The sequence below is a fragment of the Carcharodon carcharias genome, chromosome 11 (genome assembly GCF_017639515.1).
Source record: "Carcharodon carcharias isolate sCarCar2 chromosome 11, sCarCar2.pri, whole genome shotgun sequence".
NCBI lineage: Eukaryota > Metazoa > Chordata > Chondrichthyes > Lamniformes > Lamnidae > Carcharodon > Carcharodon carcharias.
Genome location: NC_054477.1, coordinates 99584208 through 99602823, shown reverse-complemented (window position 1 = coordinate 99602823; position 18616 = coordinate 99584208). Strand labels below are relative to the sequence as shown.

Genomic DNA, 18616 nt, shown 5'->3' with positions numbered 1-18616 from the left:
TTGCTCCCAATGTGGTCTCCTCTACATTGGAGAGACCAAACGTAAACTGGGCGACCGCTTTGCAGAACACCTGCGGTCTGTCCGCAAGAATGACCCAAACCTCCCTGTCGCTTGCCATTTTAACACTCCACCCTGCTCTCTTGCCCACATGTCTGTCCTTGGCTTGCTGCATTGTTCCAGTGAAGCCCAACGCAAACTGGAGGAACAACACCTCATCTTCCGACTAGGGACTTTACAGCCTTCCGGACTGAATATTGAATTCAACAACTTTAGGTCGTGAGCTCCCTCCCCCATCCCCACCCCCTTTCTGTTTCCCCCTTCCTCTTTTTTTTTTTTCCCAATAAATTATAAAGATTTTCCTTTTCCCACCTATTTCCATTATATAAAAAAAAATATATAAAAAAAAAATAAAAAAAAAAAACCACTAGAGCTATACCTTGAGTGCCCTACCATCCATTCTTAATTAGCACATTCGTTTAGATAATATCACCAACTTTAACTTTAACACCTATGTGTTCTATTGTACTATTGTGGTTGACATCTTTTGATGATCTGCTTCTATCACTGCTTGTTTGTCCCTACAACCACACCAACCCCCTCCACCTCTCTGTCTCTCTATCTCTCCACCCCCCACACACACACCTTAAACCAGCTTATATTTCAGCTCTTTCCTGGACTCGAACTCAAGTTCTGTCGAAGGGTCATGAGGACTCGAAACGTCAACTCTTTTCTTCTCCGCCGATGCTGCCAGACCTGCTGAGTTTTTCCAGGTAATTCTGTTTTTGTTTTGGATTTCCAGCATCCGCAGTTTTTTTGTTTTTGTTTTTATCTGCTGTAAAGAAGACATGGCCCAGAAAGACAAGTAGGCTGCAGCCCTCAAGCGCCTTTTGGATGCCGTGGTGGCCCACTGTGATGTCCTCTACCCCCTGCTCTGGCTGCAGGAGGGGCAGCAACATTACCATTCCGGCTTAGTGGGCGATGGCAGTGATGATCAATGCCAATGCTACACAGAAGAGGTTGGCCACCCAATTCAGATATAGGATGAATGATCTCTTCTGTGCCGCCAGGGTATGGCAACCATCTCATCATTCTAAACTCATACACTCAAACCAATCACACATTCACTGTCATCTCACTCACTGCCAGCTCAATAGACATCACCACCCATTCTTACACACATAGCCTCACATCTCCATCTGGCCTCAGCTTCTCTGGAGACTGCCTCCTCAGCCCTCACCATCTTGAGGCCACTTGCACTGATCAACATGTGCCCCCACACACAGCCCTGGTCCTGCAGCCTCTTCCCTTAACTGAGGCTGCTTCTCCCGCTTCCACAAGCAAGTCCTAGCCCCACAGTCATTGAAAATCCACTCACATTTGGTTGATCTAATACGTAAAGACCTGCTCATGAGCCCCCTAAAAGTGGTGTGGTGCTGTCTTGTGAAGCCTGGTGCTGATGACTGTGAGTGCTGACTGAAGCAAGGTAGGCAAACAAACCTGGGAGTCCCGAGCGACATGCAGCCCGCCAACTGCACACCTTATATAAGCTAAAAGCAAAAAAACTGCAGATGCTGGAAATCCAAAACAAAAATAAAAATGCCTGGAAAAACTCAGCAGGTCTGGCAGCATCTACGGAGAGGAACACAGTTAACATTTCGAGTCTGTATGGCTCTTCAACAGAACTAAGGAAAAATAGAAAAGAGGTGAAATATAAGCTGGTTTAAGGAAGGGGGGGGGTAGAGCTGGATAGAGGGCCAGTGATAGGTGGAGATAGCCAAAAGATGTCATAGACAAAAGGACGAAGAGGTGTTGAAGGTGGTGATACTATCTAAGGAACGTGCTAATTAAGGGTAGAAAGCAGGACAAGCAAGCTACAGATAGCACTAGTGGGGATGGGGTGGGGTGAAGGGAAGGGATCGAAATAGGCTAAAAGGTAGAGATAAAACAATGGATGGAAATACATTTCAAAATAATGGAAATAGGTGGGAAAAAGAAAAATCTATATAAATTATTGGAAAAAAAAAGGGGGGGGATCGGAAGGGGGTTGGGGATGGAGGAGAGAGTTCATGATCTAAAATTGTTGAACTCAATATTCAGTCCAGAAGGCTGTAAAGTGCCTAGTCGAAAGATGAGGTGCTGTTCCTCAAGTTTGCGTTGAGCTTCACTGGAACAATGCAGCAGGCCAAGGACGGACATGTGGGCATGAGAGCAGGGTGGAGTGTTGAAATGGCAAGCGACAGGGAGATCTGGGTCATGCTTGCGGACAGATCGAAGGTGTTCTGCAAAGCGGTCACCCAGTCTGCGTTTGGTCTCTCCAATGTAGAGAAAACCGCATTGGGAGCAACGAATGCAGTAGACTAATATGAGGGAAGTGCAAGTGAAGTGCTGCTTCACTTGAAAGGAGTGTTTGGGCCCTTGGATGGTGAGGAGAGGGGAAGTAAAGGGGCAGTTGCATGGGAAGGTGCCGTGGGAGGGGGTTGAGGTATAGGGGGCGATGGAGGAGTGGACCAGGGTGTCCCGGAGGGAACGATCCCTGCAGAATGCCACCAGGGGGGTGAAGGGATGATGTGTTTGGTGGTGGCATCATGCTGGAGTTGGCGGAAATGGCGGAGGATGATCCTTTGAATGCGGAGGCTGGTGGGGTGATAAGTGAGGACAAGGGGGACCCTATCATGGTTCTGGGAGGGACAGGAAGGTGTGAGGGCGGATGCATGGGAGATATGCAGACGTATTACAATGAGATTCCCGACGTCTAATGGTGAGAAACGTGGCCTACCATGAACAGGCTGAGTAGGCGATCGCAAATTGGTTTCACGATTTTTGGCCTTCTCGCCATATTGTCCACTCATGCCACCAAACATGCCTGACGATTCCACCCTACTATATTTATAGATTATTTATGTTTCCCAAGCTGACAGTTCTGTTTTTAGTTCATCTGCATTGCAAATCATCCATATTTCCTTTACAATGTGGTAGTGATATGGGCCTTATCTCCAGATAACACCTTGATTTCTCATCATGCTCCTCTAATATCTTGTCCTCCTTGCTGCACCGCACCCTGTTCCAAGTCGCTTTAACATCCTTATTTTCTACTGCCATCCAAGTCCCAGACTGAGTTTCTCCACGGGATACCCTTTCTCATTTCCTCCCTCAGCCTCAGCCTTGAATAATTTATGATCCTTTGTGATTTCAATTTCCTTTGCAAATTCTCTTGCCCTTTCTTCTCTGAATTTATCATCCTTCAATCCTCCCTAAATATTTTCCTCCATCATAATTTATGGTCACGCTCTTGACACTCTCATTTCCTGTGGCTTCTCTACTCCTGTGAAAGTTTTACTCTCTCTAATCCCAGTCATTCCCCTGATACAACACCCATTTATGTATGTTCACTCATGATCAAGGGTCACTAAAACCTCAGCATATCTTGTCCTCAACTGGCTTAGCCATCCATTAGCAGCTCTGGTTAGACAATGTCAAGTTCTACCAACCTCAATCCTCTACGTAAACTGAGCTGATGTTTAGTTAATTAAATTTCCACAAGGAAGACCCAATCTTTAATTTTACTAAACTGAACTCAGATATTAAACTTAATTAATTTTGCTGATATGCAAGGGTCCTTTCAATTTATTAACTGCGCATCTTTATCTAGTTTACCTTCTCTCCAATGTATTGAATTCCTTTATTTCCATTATTGCCAGCTTTCATTAATTTATTTGTTCAATGCTGCTTTTCTTATTCTGTTAAGGCAGCATTAAATTAATTAATTTTAGGGGATGGTAGCATTGTGATAATGTTACCGGACTGTTACCCAGAAGCCTGGGCTAATGCTCTGAAGGCATGAGTTCAAATGCTACCAAGGACGGGATTTTCTGGCCCCACCCACCGGCAGGATCTTCCAGTCGAAGTCAATGGACTTCTGTGTGATTTGCTTCATCCACTGCGGCGGGATCTACTGCATCGGGGCTAGAAAATCCTGGCCCAAGGCAACTGGGGGAATTTAATTTCTAAAAATTAATCAATCCAGAATAATGATCATGAAATCACCAGATTGTATAAAAATTCAGCTGGTTCATGAATGTCCTTCAGGAAAGGAAATCTTCTGCCCTTATCCAATCTTGCGTACATGTGAATCCAGAACCACAGTAATGTGGTTGACTCTTAACTCCACTCAGTTATAAAACTGAGGTACAAAAGTTGAAAAAGAATAAAATTGGACAGACCATGCAACATCAACCTAGGTAAACACCACAAACAACAAAGACGGATCCTGCCCAGTCAATCCTACAAAGACCACCTCACCAATATCTGAGGAATTATAACACCAACCATAGAATTAAAGCACATGGATGCACAGGAGGGCATTCAACCCATTGTGTATGTGTCCAACTCCCTGCTAGAGCTGCTCAGTTAGTTCCATCTCCCTGCCTTTTCCTCATACCCCTACAACATTTTTCTCTTTAGATATTGATCCAATAAACCTTTGAAAGCCATGGTTGAATCTGGCTCCATCACCCTATTAGCCACAACATTCCATATCCTACTCACTCACTGCATAAAAGAGTTTTTCTTCATTTCGCCTCTGGTTCTTCTGCCAATCACTTTACATTGGTGTCCTCTGGTTCTCAACCATTCTACAACTGGGAACAATTTCTCACTATCTGCTCTATCCATACCCCTCATGAATTTGAACACAGCAATCAAATCTCCCCTTAACCTTCCTTTCTTAAATGAGAACAGCCCCATTTTGGCTAATCTAGTGAATCTATAAATTGAAGTCCCTGATCCCTGGAATCATTCTCATAAATCTTTTCTGCACCCTCTCCAATGCTTCATATCCTTCCTAAAACGTGGCACCCCCTATTGGACATGATATTTCAGTTCAGGCAGAAACAATGTTTTATAAATGTTCACATGTCATTGTTTTTGTACGCTATGCCTCTACATATATAAAGCCAAAGATCCCTGTTTACCTTCCTCCAGTCTGAAAAACAACTATTCACCATTGTTTCCTGTCATTCAGCTAACATCATATCCATGCTGTTACTGTCCCTTTTATTCCATGGGCTTCAACTCTGCTTACAAACCTGTTATATTGCACCTTATCAGAAGTAAAGTAAAAGGAGTAGGGGTAGACCATACAGCCTGCCAAGCCTGCTCCACCATTCAGTACAATCGTGGCTGATCTTTGGTTTCAACTCCACTTTCCCACCTGCTCCCCATATCTCTTGATTCCACAAGAGAACAAAAATCTGTCAATCCTAGCCTTAAATATATTCAATAATGGAGCATCCACAAGCCTCTGGGGTAGAGAATTCCAATGATTCAAATCCCTTTCAGTGAACAAATTTCTCATCTCAGTCCTAAATGATTGGCCCTTTAGCCTGAGACTGTGCCTCTGTGTTCTAGATTCCTCAGCCATGAGAAACAACCTCTCAATGTTTACCCTGTCAAGCCCCTTCATAATCTTGAATATTTCAATGAGATCACCTTTCGTTCTTCTAAAACTCTAGAGAGTATAAGCCCAATTTACTCAGCTTCTCATCAAAGGACAAGTCTCTAATCCCAGAAACCGATCCAGGGAACCTTTGCAGTACCACCTCCAATGTAAGTATAGCTTTCCCTAGATATGATGTGCAGTATTCTAGGTATGGTCTCAGCAAAGCCATGTATAATTGTAGCAAAACTTCTTTATTCTTGTACTCCAATCCCCTTGCAATAAAGATCAATATGCCATTTGCCTTCCTATTTGCTTTCTATACCTGCATGCTGACTTCCCGTATTCCTTGTACGAATACGCCCAAGTACCTCTGAAAAATATTTATAAGTTTCATGCCTTTTAAAAAATATTCTGCTTTTCTATTCTTACTACCAAATGAATAACCTCACACTTCCCCACATTATACCTTATACTCCAGCTGCAATCTTGTTACCCACTCACTAAACCTGCCCATATCTTTCTGCAGCCTGTGTCCTTCTCATATTTGCATATCCACCTAGTTTTGTTTCATCAGCAAGCTTAGATTAATTAATCTCTGACCCTTCGTCGAAGTCATTGACATAGATTGTAAATAGCTGAAGCCCCAACCATGATCCTTGCAGGTCACAGCCTACCACTCTTAAAATGCCCTGTTCAGTCCTACTCTTTACTTCCTGTCCATTAACCAATCTTCTATCCAAACTAATAGAGTGCCCCCAACTCCATGAGCTCTCGTCACGTCTTACCCTTTTCTGTGGCAATTTTTTGGAAGCCTTTTGGGAATCCAAGTACACTACATCCATTGGTTCCCCTTTATCGGCCCAACAAGTTGCATCCTCAAAAAACTTTAAATGTTTCCCACAGTTTATTTATTGCCACACCTTTTAGTCTATTTAAACAATCAACCTTAGCCAGCACTCCCCTATGTAATTCTTAAGATTCTTGTTTGGAATTGGAGTATGTCGCTTTCAAACTTAATTTAGAATTCAACTTTATGATGATTACTATTTCCCAGACAATCTTTTACGATGAGATTACTAATTAAACTTGCCTCATTGCACAATACTAGATTTAAAATGGTTTAATTCCTTGTCGGTTCCAGAAAACGTCGTTTCACAAAACTGTCACAAAAGCATTCTACAAACTCTTCATCCAGAACATCTTTACCAATTTGACTGATCCAGTCTATAAGAAGGTTAAAGACCCCCACAATTATTACATTGCCATTGTTACGGTCTGATTATTTCTTGTTAATGCTGTGTTCAATGGTTTTACTGCTGATAGGGGGGCAACTAGTCAACAGTGCTTTCTGACCCTTCCTATTCCTCATATCCACCGATACTGATTCAATTTCCTGATCTTCTGAGGCAAGGTCCTTTCTCACTACTTTCCTTAGCTCCTCCTTTACTCTCAAGGCTGTTCCTCCTTTTCCATTCTGTCTGTCTTTTCAAAACATTGTGTACCCTGGAATATTTATTTCCTATCTTGGTCACTTTGTAATCATGTCTCAGTAATGGTAATTAGATCTAAACCATTTATCCTATCTTATTGTGAGTGCGTTGTGCATTCAGATAAAAAGCCTTTAATTTTTTTACTATTATTATTTGCATGGACATTATTTGCTGATGTATTATTACTCTTATTAAACTCTCTGTCCCTTCCTGTCCTCTTCTGCTTGTCTTTACCCAAATCACTGCATTGTTCTATCGTCTCCACTTTTCTCTTTGGATTTCTAAATTTCCCTTCACTCTTCCCTCCCCTATTTCTTTAACATTTATACAATTTGCTGGCATACTGATCCTAGTCCTGTTTAAGTGAAGCCCATCCAAATGAAACAGCTTCCTTTTTCCAAAGTCCTGATGTCAGTGCTCCATGAATTGAAACCCCTTCTTCTGAACCACTCATTAAGCCATGCGTTTAATTCTCTAATCTTCTTGGCTCTGTGCCAATTGGCACATGGCTCAGGTAACAATCCAGAGGTGACCTTTTACTTAGGGCCCCAATGCCTCAAACTCTCTCAGCAGAACATCACTCCTAGTTCTACCTGTGTCATTGGATCCTATGTGGATGAAGACAACTGAGTTCTCCCCTCCCACTCCAAGTTCTTCTCCAGTCATGAGAAGATGCGCTTACTCAGGCACCCAGCAGATAACACAACTTTCAGAACTCCTGGTCACGGCTGTAGATAACAGTTCCTATCCTTCTGACTATACTGTCCCCAAACGCCTTGATCAAACACCTTTTGGAAGTCTATGTATACCATATCAACCAAATATCCTCATCAACATTTTTTGTTATTTCATCAAGAAACTCAATCAAATTAGTTAAATATGATTTTTGTATAAATCTGTGCTGGCTTTCCTTAATTAATCCAAATGGTGCCCAAATGCTGTTAATTTTGTTCCAGATTATTGTTTCTAAAACCTTTGCTATCATCAAGGTTAAACTGACTGGTCTATAGTTGCTGGGTTTATCCATACGCCCTTTTTTGAACAAGAATGTAACATTCGCAATTCTCCAGTTCTCTCACACAATCCCTCTATCTAAGAAGGATTGGAAGATAATGGCCAGTGCTTCTGTAATGTGCACCCTTACTTCCCTCAGTGTCCTGGGATGCATCTGATCCGGTCCAAATGACTTACAAACTAAGTATAGCCATCCTTTCTAATAACTCCTCTTTATCAATTTTTAGCCCATCCAGTGTCTCAACTACCTCCTCTTTCACTATGACTTAGGCATCATCTTCTTTGGAAAAGACAAATACAAAGTAGTCATTTAGACATCACCCTCTGTCTCCATGTGCAAATCCCCTGTTTGGTCCCTAATTGGCTATACTCCTCCTTTTATCACCCTTTTATTATTTATATGCCTACGGGAGACTTCTGGATTCTCTTTTATGTTAGCTGCAATCTCTTCTCATTCCTCTCTTTCCTGCTCTTATTTCTTAATTCATGTTTCCACTGAACTTTCTATAATCAGCCTGATTCTCACTTGCACTATCAATTTGACATCTGTCATATGCACCCTTTTACTGCTTCATCTTACCCTCCATCTCTTACATCATCCAGGGAGCTCTGGGTTTGTTTGTCCTACCTTTCACCTTGTATGAAAAAAACTATCTGTCCTCTTTCAAAACAATCCATTGTTCAGTTACAGGTTTGCCTGCCAAACTCTGATTTCAATTTATGTGGGCCAGACCCATTCTCACCCTTTTGAAATTGGCCCTCCCTCAAGTAATTATGTTTACTTTTGATTGCTCCTTGTCCTTTTCTATAGCTAATGTAAATCTGATGATATTATGATCACTATGCCCTAAATATTTCTTGACTGACACTTGATATATTCACCTTATTCCCTAGAAACAGATCCAGCAACACCTCATTCCTCATTGGACTGGAAACATACTGATCTAGAAAATTCTCCTAAACATACTTTAGAAACTACCCTACTCTGCTCACCACACTGTTACAGTCCAGGTCTACATTAGGATAACTAAAGTTTCCCCATTGTAACTACTCTATAGTTTTAGTACTTTTTTGGAATTTCCTTGTAAATTTGTTCCTCTATAACGTCCCCACTAGTTAGAGGCCTACAGAACACAGTCGATAGTGTACTGGTACCTCTATTGAGCATGAAATTCTCAAGTTCACAGATGTACTGTAGCTGCCAGCTTGAGCTGCTTCAGCTGATGGTACTTACTGTGTTTTGTGGTGTCCAGGTCATGAGATTTGTCCTGGAATTCCAAAATTGAATCGAATGTGATATTTATTAGGCTATTAATCGACTTAACAGAAACAAATTTAAGACTTAAGACTCACTAACTAGCTACCAATCAGCTGCTTCTTTTGTGATGACATCGCTTTATTTTATAAGCAGTTAACGGAAACGTACTTAACTCATAACCCTATGTATCACAAATTTAAATTACCAAAACATTTAGAACTCATTTAGTGTCACTATCCCTTGTGATCTAATTTAAACATCATCCCCTATTTCTGATTAAATAATTGAATACTGATTGTCATTATATGATATATTAAGAGTTTGGTTTTAGTTTTAATACTAATTAAGTTTATAGTTGATTAATTTAAATAGAATTCCTCCTTAAGCTGTGACATCACTTCACGATTTTATTGGGTTTTCTACCTGCTGTTTAATTCAGATACATAGTCAGTGCTGCACTGTCTCCAGGTCTCTCCTTTTGCCTGATTATTCAACAATTATTTGTAGTTATATTAATTAGTTCAGCTAGTTAAGCTATACATTTAATACAGTACTTTATAGTTTCCCAGTCTTAGTTTAAACCACTTCCCTAGTTTAGAAAAGAGACTTTACACTAACCAGCCAATCACCTTCCTGCTGTCCAGTGACATCACTTCTTGCCTTCTTTCTGAAATATGTCTGTATGCCATATGCCACATAAAATCTTAAGAAATTAATTGGGTATTTTAGAAATAGCTCTGTCTCTCTTCCTCCTTTATTAAGGAAAATTCTTCAGCAGCCTGCTAGACCTTCCAAAATAGTTTTTGCTTTCATCAGGAAGCCTATTATGTGACTAAGGGCACAACATAAAAGCATAAAAGCTGGCCTTTGTATAGTCATTGCTAGGCTTGGTATGGTGGAGCCTCAAGCCCACTTAACTAATTAACTGTTGGGGTGAATCTTCTCCCCGTTGGGTGGGGGCGGGCAGGCAGGCGCGGACAATTGGCTGGACGTTGCCATTTTGCGTGGGTGGGCCAATTAAGGCCTGCCCAGCGTGACGTGCACCCGGAAGCGCTGAGCGCTCCCTGTGCGGGTGGGGGGAGTAGGCTGGTTCGGGGCCCGCCCCGCCAACTCCACTGCGTGCCCGCTGAACTGAGGATCAGAATGACGTGTGGTGATGTCAGGATGCACGCCTGACGTCACCTCGTGTCACTTTATGCATCGGCGAGCAGGGCCCGTCCCTGCTTGCCGACCCAAAGATTCTGCCCCAGATGTCTTTCCAAGACGTAAGCAGAACTGTGACTTCATGGACCAGAGGCTGGAGTGGGAGGGGTATAATTTGGGTACCTATCTCTTGATAAATGAGCAATTTGATGGGAAGGTGTCATTGGATTCGTGATTGGCATAAGATACCCACCAACTCCAAGAAATAAAGTATATAACAGGTAGTCAAAATGGAAAAATCATGGATGAGTGGACTAGGCTCGTTAGGGTTGCTAGCTTCAGCTTAACACCCTGATCTGTCTAAAGATGTACAAGAGATCATTACAGTAGGCAGCAGAGGCCATTCTATCCGTCCAATCCTGGAATGGAAACCTTTTTACCTGTCACAGGTCATGTGAATGCTACATCTATACTATGTGTTGCATTGAATTGTCAATTCTCAACAAAACATTTTTAACTTTTAAACTGAACTACTGCCAGTCAACTCTTTTGAGTAATCTATTACCCATGATCATATCTTACACCTGCTGCTGCTGGTGTCTTTGATCAGGTCAGCGCTGTTCCCCATTCTATTTTATGCTCTCCCATTGCTCCTGGTGCCTCCAGTCAGGACTGTGCTGTTCTGGGTCATTCTGGCTTTGCATCATCAGCAAACTTGGATACATTACTCTTGGTCTCTTCATCTAAGTCATTAATATAAATGATCAATATCTGAGGCACCACCACTGAGCTTCGTGGCCCTCCACTAGTTACAGCCTGCCAAATTGAAAATGCAGCATTAATCCCTACTGTCTACTTTCTGTCCATTAACCAATCCTCCACATAGGCTAATATATTACCCCCTAAATTCATGAGCCCTTAACTTCCGTATTAACCTTTTGTGTAGCACTTTATTGAATGCTTTTTGGAAATCCAAATGCCTTACATCCCTTTTATCTTAGTTACAGTTACAGACAAGTTACAGCCTCAAAAGAAATTCTAATAATTTTGTCAAACATGGGGAAAAATTTTCCCCCCGTTGGGGGGGGAAGTGCAGGAGCAGGCACAGGCAGGCTCACCTCCGATCGGCACCCCCGATCAGGGGCGTGCCGCCATTTAACGTGGGCGGGTCAATTAAAGCCCACCCAGCGTGATGTCTGCCAGGAAGTGCTATGCTCTCCCTGCGCGGGCAAGGGGGGATTCCCTCAGCCAAGAGGGCTAAGTGCTGCCTCAGGGAGATCTGATCCAAATTTAAAAATGTTAAAGAGATGAAAGCAAAATTTCCCTGACATGTCCCCTCATGTGACACTGTCACATGAGTTGGGGCATGTCCACCACTTTTAGTGAAACCTTTATTAAATATTTAAAAACCCTCATGGAACCTCATCCCGCCCGTTGATGAGGTTTCATGCTTTTTCTTAAGCCCGCCAGGGCTCCCAGCCTGCCCGCCAACCCTGAGGTTGGATGGACAGGTTTATTAATTATGTTAAGTACTTTTTAAATGGCCTCAATTGGCCGTTGACAGGTCGGCGGGCATACAGCTGAATTGGCTGCACCCCGGCCGATCTGAAAATGGAAATGATGCGGGGTGACATCAGGAGTTCTGTGTCATTTTACATGTCAGCGAGCAGGCCCTGCCCCTGCTCGCCGACTGGAAGATCCTGCCCATGATTTCCTTCTCATAAAAACCACGTTGACTGTCTGAACGTACAATGATTTTCTAAGTACATTGTTAAAACTTACTTAATAATAGATTCCAACATTTTTCCAATGACTGATGTCAGGCTAACTGGCCTGTAGCTCCCTGTTTTTTCTCTCCCTTCTTTCTTTAATAGTGGTATTACTTTTGTGAACTTTCTATCTGCTAGGTCCATTCTGAAACCTAGGGAATTTTGGAAAATCATAACCAGTGAAAGCACTTTCTTTGCAGCTACCTCTTTTGAAACCCTAGAGTGTTGGATTTGTTGGCTTTTAATCTCTTAAGATTTTCAAATACTTTTTCTCTGCTGATATAAACTATTTTAAGTTCCTCACTCTTCTTAGCCCCTTGGTTAACCTCTATTTCTGGTGTGCAAATTGTGTTTCTACTGTGAAGACAGACACAAAGTACTTGTGTAATGTTTCTACCATTTCCTCATTCCTCATGATAACTTCTCCTGACTCTGCCTCTAAACAGCCAATCTTTACCTTAGCTATTCTCCTTTTTATATATTTGTAAATGCTGTTAACAATTAATTTTTATGTCTAACTGGTTTACTTTAATATTCTATTTTTCTCAACTTTTTAAAAAATATTCATTCATAGGATCTGTGTGCCACTGGCAAGGCCAACATTTCTTGTCAATCCCTAATTGCCCTTGAGAAGATTGTGATGGGCTGCAGTCCACATATTGTAGATACATCCACAGTGCTGTTTAGAAAGTGTTCCAGAATTTTGACCCAGTGTTGATAAAGGACTGGCAATATAGTTCCAAGTATCATGTTCCAGTGTATTATGAACTATCAGTCAATACGTTATATTTTTAGAAACACGAAAGGCTACAAAAAAAATGGCTGCTTGAGGATCACCTGATTTCTCTTGTGAATTGAAACATTCCACTATTTCAGGAGGGAACAAAAGGAACTCTCCAGATTGATATTGACTCAATGCCACAACTTTTCAATCTTAAAGAATGGTTACAGAACCAGGAGAGCTTTGGAAGATCAGGCTTTAGGCATCTGCAATGTTCTCACCTACTTCCTTTAAATGCTTGGGATGGAAAGTATGTGGTCCTGGGGATATGTCACTCTTTAGTGCCATTATTTTCTTTATTATTGTTATTCTCCTAATGTTAATTTTGGCGTGTTCCTGTCCCTGATTCAATATTAGTTTCCTTGCCATGATTGGCATATTGGCCTCTTCTGCTAGAAATAGTCTTTGCTTAAAGAAATTTCTGAAAAAAGACATGTTGTCAAAGCTTATTGTCTTGCTCTCATCAGTTCACAAGGACAATTCACAAGAATTCCAAATGTAAAGGGAACAATTTATACTGCATGAGAAGAGAGTGCTCATTGGTTGGCCAGTAGACTCTGATTGGTAGAGGCATTGCCATGGAGAATGCACCAGTTAACTGATGACTGCCAAGCTATGTTTAAATTCAAACCAATTAGGTTGACTCTGATTGGTCAAGACATTGCCCTGAGGAATGAACCAGAGAATGGACGTCACCTATTTTTTTTATTGGAAAAAGGTGCAATGTATGTACATGCTCTTTCTGTCTGCAAAGGACAGGGCCCTGTGTATTAATATACGTAGCTTCTGGCATGTGTAAGTCAGCCACACTGAATTGGTTGTCAGTGTAATTATTAGCATATTTAGGATTGTTTAACAAACAGTCATCAGTTAACTGGTACATTCTCCAAGGCAATGCCTCTGCCAATCAGAGTCCACTTGCCAACCAATCAGCATTCTATTCTTATGCAATATAAATAGTTGTTCCCCAGATGTTTGGAATTCTTGCGAATTATCCTGATGAGTGCAAGACAAAAAGCTTCGACAACATGCGTCTTTCTTCAGAAATTTCTTTAAACAATGATTATTTATAGCAGAACAGGCCAACATGCCAGACATGGCAAGAAAATTGTTCCGTAGAAATTTGGTATTCTTGCAAATTGTCCTCATGAGTGAAAGTCGAAAAGCTTCGGCAAATGTATTTTTTTTAGCAATACTCAAGTTCCGTACTACCAAACAACTAAAAGAAATTTCTCTTAGCCTCTCTATGCTCTATGTGACAGCTTTAAATTGAAGGTTCTTGTCACTGACTCATCAGCCAGAGAAATCTTTTGTTTCCTATTCATCAAATCACAATCCTTTGTAATTTTAAAGGAAATGTCTATTAAATATCCTCAATCTTCCCTTCCACATTGAAAATATCCCAAATGTATTGATAACTATAGATTCTCAATTCTGATATCAAGCACTAAGTAGCTGGGGGGCATCAAAAAAGACAGTGGAAAACGTTTGGAGTGATGACAGCCATTTTCCTGTACACAGGATTGGTATGGCAAAATTTCAAAATAAATTGCCACCTTTTCCACTACCATGTTAATTGTGACTAGGTTCATAGCTGATATTGTTATTCTTATAATTAAAATTATACTTTGTTGGTGATATTTGATTTACAGTTTGAAGAAGCAAATTTTATATGCAAAAAAACCTGCATTTAATTGAAGCAGGATAAATTCAAAGAAATTCATGTACAGTATAATTACAAAGGTACCTGTCCTATTTGATCAGATTTATGTGTGGTCGAACTAATACTCATTCTTCTCTGCTGAAGAAGAGCTCTGTGTTTTGTTCCACTGCTGCGTGTATCCGTAGGGTGCTTTCTTCTAGCAGCAGTAACAAGTGCTTCAGGAATTAAAGATATAACAATAATTAACAGTTGAAAATACAAGATATATTTCAACATAAAAAAGACATCCCAATCCATCAGCTTGGTACATTCTGGTACAATCGAAGAAGATTGGCGCAATAACTCTGAAGATGAGAACATTTCTCACTTCCATTTCCTGCATCAGGTGATATTTCCTTGTTTCACCTTTTCAACCTAGATTCCAGAACTGAATTTACAGTTAGCATAATTCTATAATATAAAACAGCACAAACAAAGAACAATGTCGAGTTAATTCAATTAATTCTCTCATCACACATCCTTGCGGTTAAATTTAAAGCCACATTGCCAAGGAAAACTTCAAAATCAGTATATTTCTTAGTACCTTACCTTGCTTTTTAATCCTGGTATTGTTCTTTGTGCAATATTGGACACAGCCTATTCCTTCCTATCTCCAAATTTTAAGAAATCATAATTATTGTGCATCTGATTTATAAAAAAAGGAAGTTTGCTGATTAGAGAAGCAGCAGCTCTTCAGTACTGTTTGTATGCAAAACATCATCAGTTAACAGCATGGTCATGCTAGGAGTATTGAGTGGACACATTATGTCATAAGGGACATTTTCCCAAGCAATTTGGTGATTTTTTTTAAGGTGTTTACAACATGACTTCTATATCATTTAGGCACATTTAGTTGCTCAGAAGACTTACATAATAAAACTTGTTTTCAGTGACGTCATTATAGGTACCGTTTTCCCCAGAGTTTTGGCAGAGCTTCCACCAAAGCTGCAATAGATCATTCATTGCTAAATTCATATTCTGAGGGATTTTATTCTTCATCTTGTCTGGGTCTCCGCTGCGAATTGGCGTAGAGACAAACAGATTAAATGATTAAATGCATGGCTTAAAGAATGCTTTGGGAGGCAGTGTTTCAATTTATGGGACATTGGCTTCAGTACTGCGGAAAAAGAGAGTTGTTCTGCTGGGACAGGCTCAATTTAAACCAGGCTGGGAAAAATATTCTGATGAACCGAATATCCAGGGAAATGGATTAAACTAATAAAGAGGGTAGGAGACTGTAGGAAAGGGTAAATTGAAAAGCAGCAAGAGAACTGTTAAGGTTGTAGAGCAAAGTAGCCTATAAGGTAGTGGTGAGCTGCTGTCTTAAATTGTTACAGTCCATGTGTTGGTAGGGAAGGGGGTCCAAGTTTTTTACTCAGCAACAGTGAAGGGGTTGAGATATGGTTTCAGTGTCAGGATGGTGTGTGGCTTGGAGGAAAGCATACAGTTGATGTTGCTCCCATGCATTTGATGCTCCTGTCCTTCTATATTGTGCAGCTCGCAGGTTTGGAAAGTGGTGTCTTAGGACGTTTGGTAAATTGCTACAGAGTATCTTGTAGATGTTACACACTGCTGCCACTGTGCACCAGTGGTGGGACAGAATGTTTAAGGTGGTAGATGTGTGTCCATCCAGTGGGCTGCTTTGTCCTGGATGGTGTTGAGCTTTTTGAATGTTGGTGGAGTTGCACAAATTCTGGCAAGCAAAGAATATTCCATTACACTCCTGAGTTGTGCCTTGTAGATGGTAAACAGGCTTTGTGGAGGAAGAGTTAATGAAATATAGTTTTCTAGATCAGTATGTCCAGGAATCAATAGGGAATAGGCAATTTCTGACCTAGCAATGTGCAAGGAGAAAGGATTAATTAATAACTTTGTAATAAAGGAAACTTTAGGGGACAGTAATCATAATATGACAGAATTTTATAATGTGTATTTTATTTTATTCACTCGTGGGACATGGGCGTCGCTGGCTAGCATTTATTGCCCATCCCTAATTGCCCTTGTTCAGAGGACATTTTTAAGAGTCAACCACATTGCTGTGTAGACCAGGCCAGTTGAGGACAGCAGATTTCCTTCCCTAAAGGACATTATGGGTTTTTACAACAATCAACAACATTAGACTTTTAATTCCAGGTATTTATTGAATTCAAATTCCACTTTCTGCTGGGATGGGATTCAAACCTGGGTCCCCAGAGCATTAACCTGGGTCTCTGGATTACCAGTCCAGTGCCACTACCACTATGCCACCGCCTTCCCCGATTGATTTATTTAAGTCTGTTAAGAAACCCAAACTTAATCTTGAGCACAGAGGTCCGGAACTCCAAGTCCCGACAGTCTTCACTTCTTCATGGTCAGGACAGGCCCTGCCCGCCTGTGCATAAAGAGAGATAAATGGCATGAAAACCCAGGTCTAGTGACCAGGTGCGAAGTGCCATAGCCAACAAATGTCCCAGAGAGATGGACAAGGGAGAGGGACAGGAAGAGGTCCCAAACAGGGGAGATGGGACAGGGAGAGGTCCCAAAAGGAAGTTCCAGGTAAGGGACAAAGACAGGGGACAGCAATAGGTCCCAGTTAAGTTAAGAAACAAGAAAGGAGCAGAAAGACAGGCTCCAAGTTAGGGAAAGGGCTGCAAGGGACAGACATTAAGTAAAGTGGGCTCATGAGAAGCCCTGGTAATTGAAGAGGGCTAAGAAGAAGCCCTGAAGATCCAAGAAGGCAGCCATAGGTTGGTGATTCCACACTGTGGGCTGTTGGAGTAAAGGTAGCCCTTTGGAACTGTAGTGTTCCACTTGGCATGGCCAAAAAACTGAAATTGTGCTTGTGTATTGGGCTTAAGTGTAGATTCGGGAATCTAGGAGAATGGAATCTCAGAAAACGAGATCAAAACCTGCGAGGTGGGCCATCATTGAAGCCATTGAAGTTGGAGTGACTTCTTTGGAGAGAAGGTGAAGACTGGAAACCCCCATGAGAGAGTGGGAGTTTCAGTGAGATTGGTTGACTCACAGCGTGACTAACATCTGGGTGGGTTGTTGAGAAATCCATGGAATCTGTTTTGGTTGCATCTGTCATTTATTGTGTAGTGTGCTGTGTCTGACCACAGTTTCCCTGTTAATTCACATGTGCCTCATACTTGCCCTGAATGTTAGAGCACATATTGTAAATTATTTTGTCTTTCTGACCACATATAGTAAAGTTTATTTTTGTTTGTTCAAAATCCATGGAATTTTGCGGCTTTAATCTGTTAGCAAGCATCTTAATTCTCAAACTTTGTCTACTTTAAACAAAATGTTATTGGTCCCAAACTGGATCTCACCAACAGCTTAGGGGTCTGGCCAAAGATGATAACAAATCAGAACTAAGGCCTTCAATCAGAATACAGCAAATTGCGTAGGTATAAGGGTTGGCTATGATAGATTTGGAAAATACATTAAAAGACACAACTGTAGATAAGCAATGGCAAATATTTAAAGAATTAATTCATAATTTGTAACAAATATACATTCACTTAAGGAACAAAATAAACTGATGAGGAAAATTGGTGGGAAAGAACAAAGGAAAAATCTGTGTTATGATGAAAGACAGGAGAGACCTCATCCTGAGTGAGACACAGCCAGAGTGAGTGTGGGTGTTGGCAATTTGGTGCACAGTGGGAATTGAACTAGTAAGTCTTTCTCTTTAGTTTTTGTAAGTTCAGAAGTCTAGTTAAAAGGTTGGTAAGGTGGCTGACTCAGCTGACTGTGTGACAGTTAACTGTCAATCACCTGAAGCCTAATTAGGACCTGAATAGGTGTTGATTACTATTTGAAGCTTAACTAGTGTGAGTCATCTCAGGACATCTCAGCTTTATTTAAGAAAGAGACTATTTAGAAGCACACTACAGTGTGCTTGCACACGAGCAGGGGAGAGACCTCATCGTGAGTGAGACACAGCCAGAGTGAGTGTGGATATTGGCAATTGTAGTGTGCTTCTAAATAATCCCTTTCTTAAATAAAGCTGAGATGTCCTGAGATGACTCACACTA

At 41.2% G+C, this 18616-nt stretch overlaps 1 protein-coding gene across 1 annotated transcript in view; it reads right to left on the bottom strand.

Annotated features, from left to right (window-relative positions):
* cep126 (centrosomal protein 126) overlaps positions 1-18616 on the bottom strand; it is a 180710-nt gene that overhangs the window by 21047 nt on the left and 141047 nt on the right. Inside the window, exon 8 of the mRNA XM_041198710.1 lies at positions 14640-14770. Coding sequence (XP_041054644.1) covers positions 14640-14770 — 131 coding nt within the window. The remainder of the gene's footprint in view (positions 1-14639; positions 14771-18616) is intronic.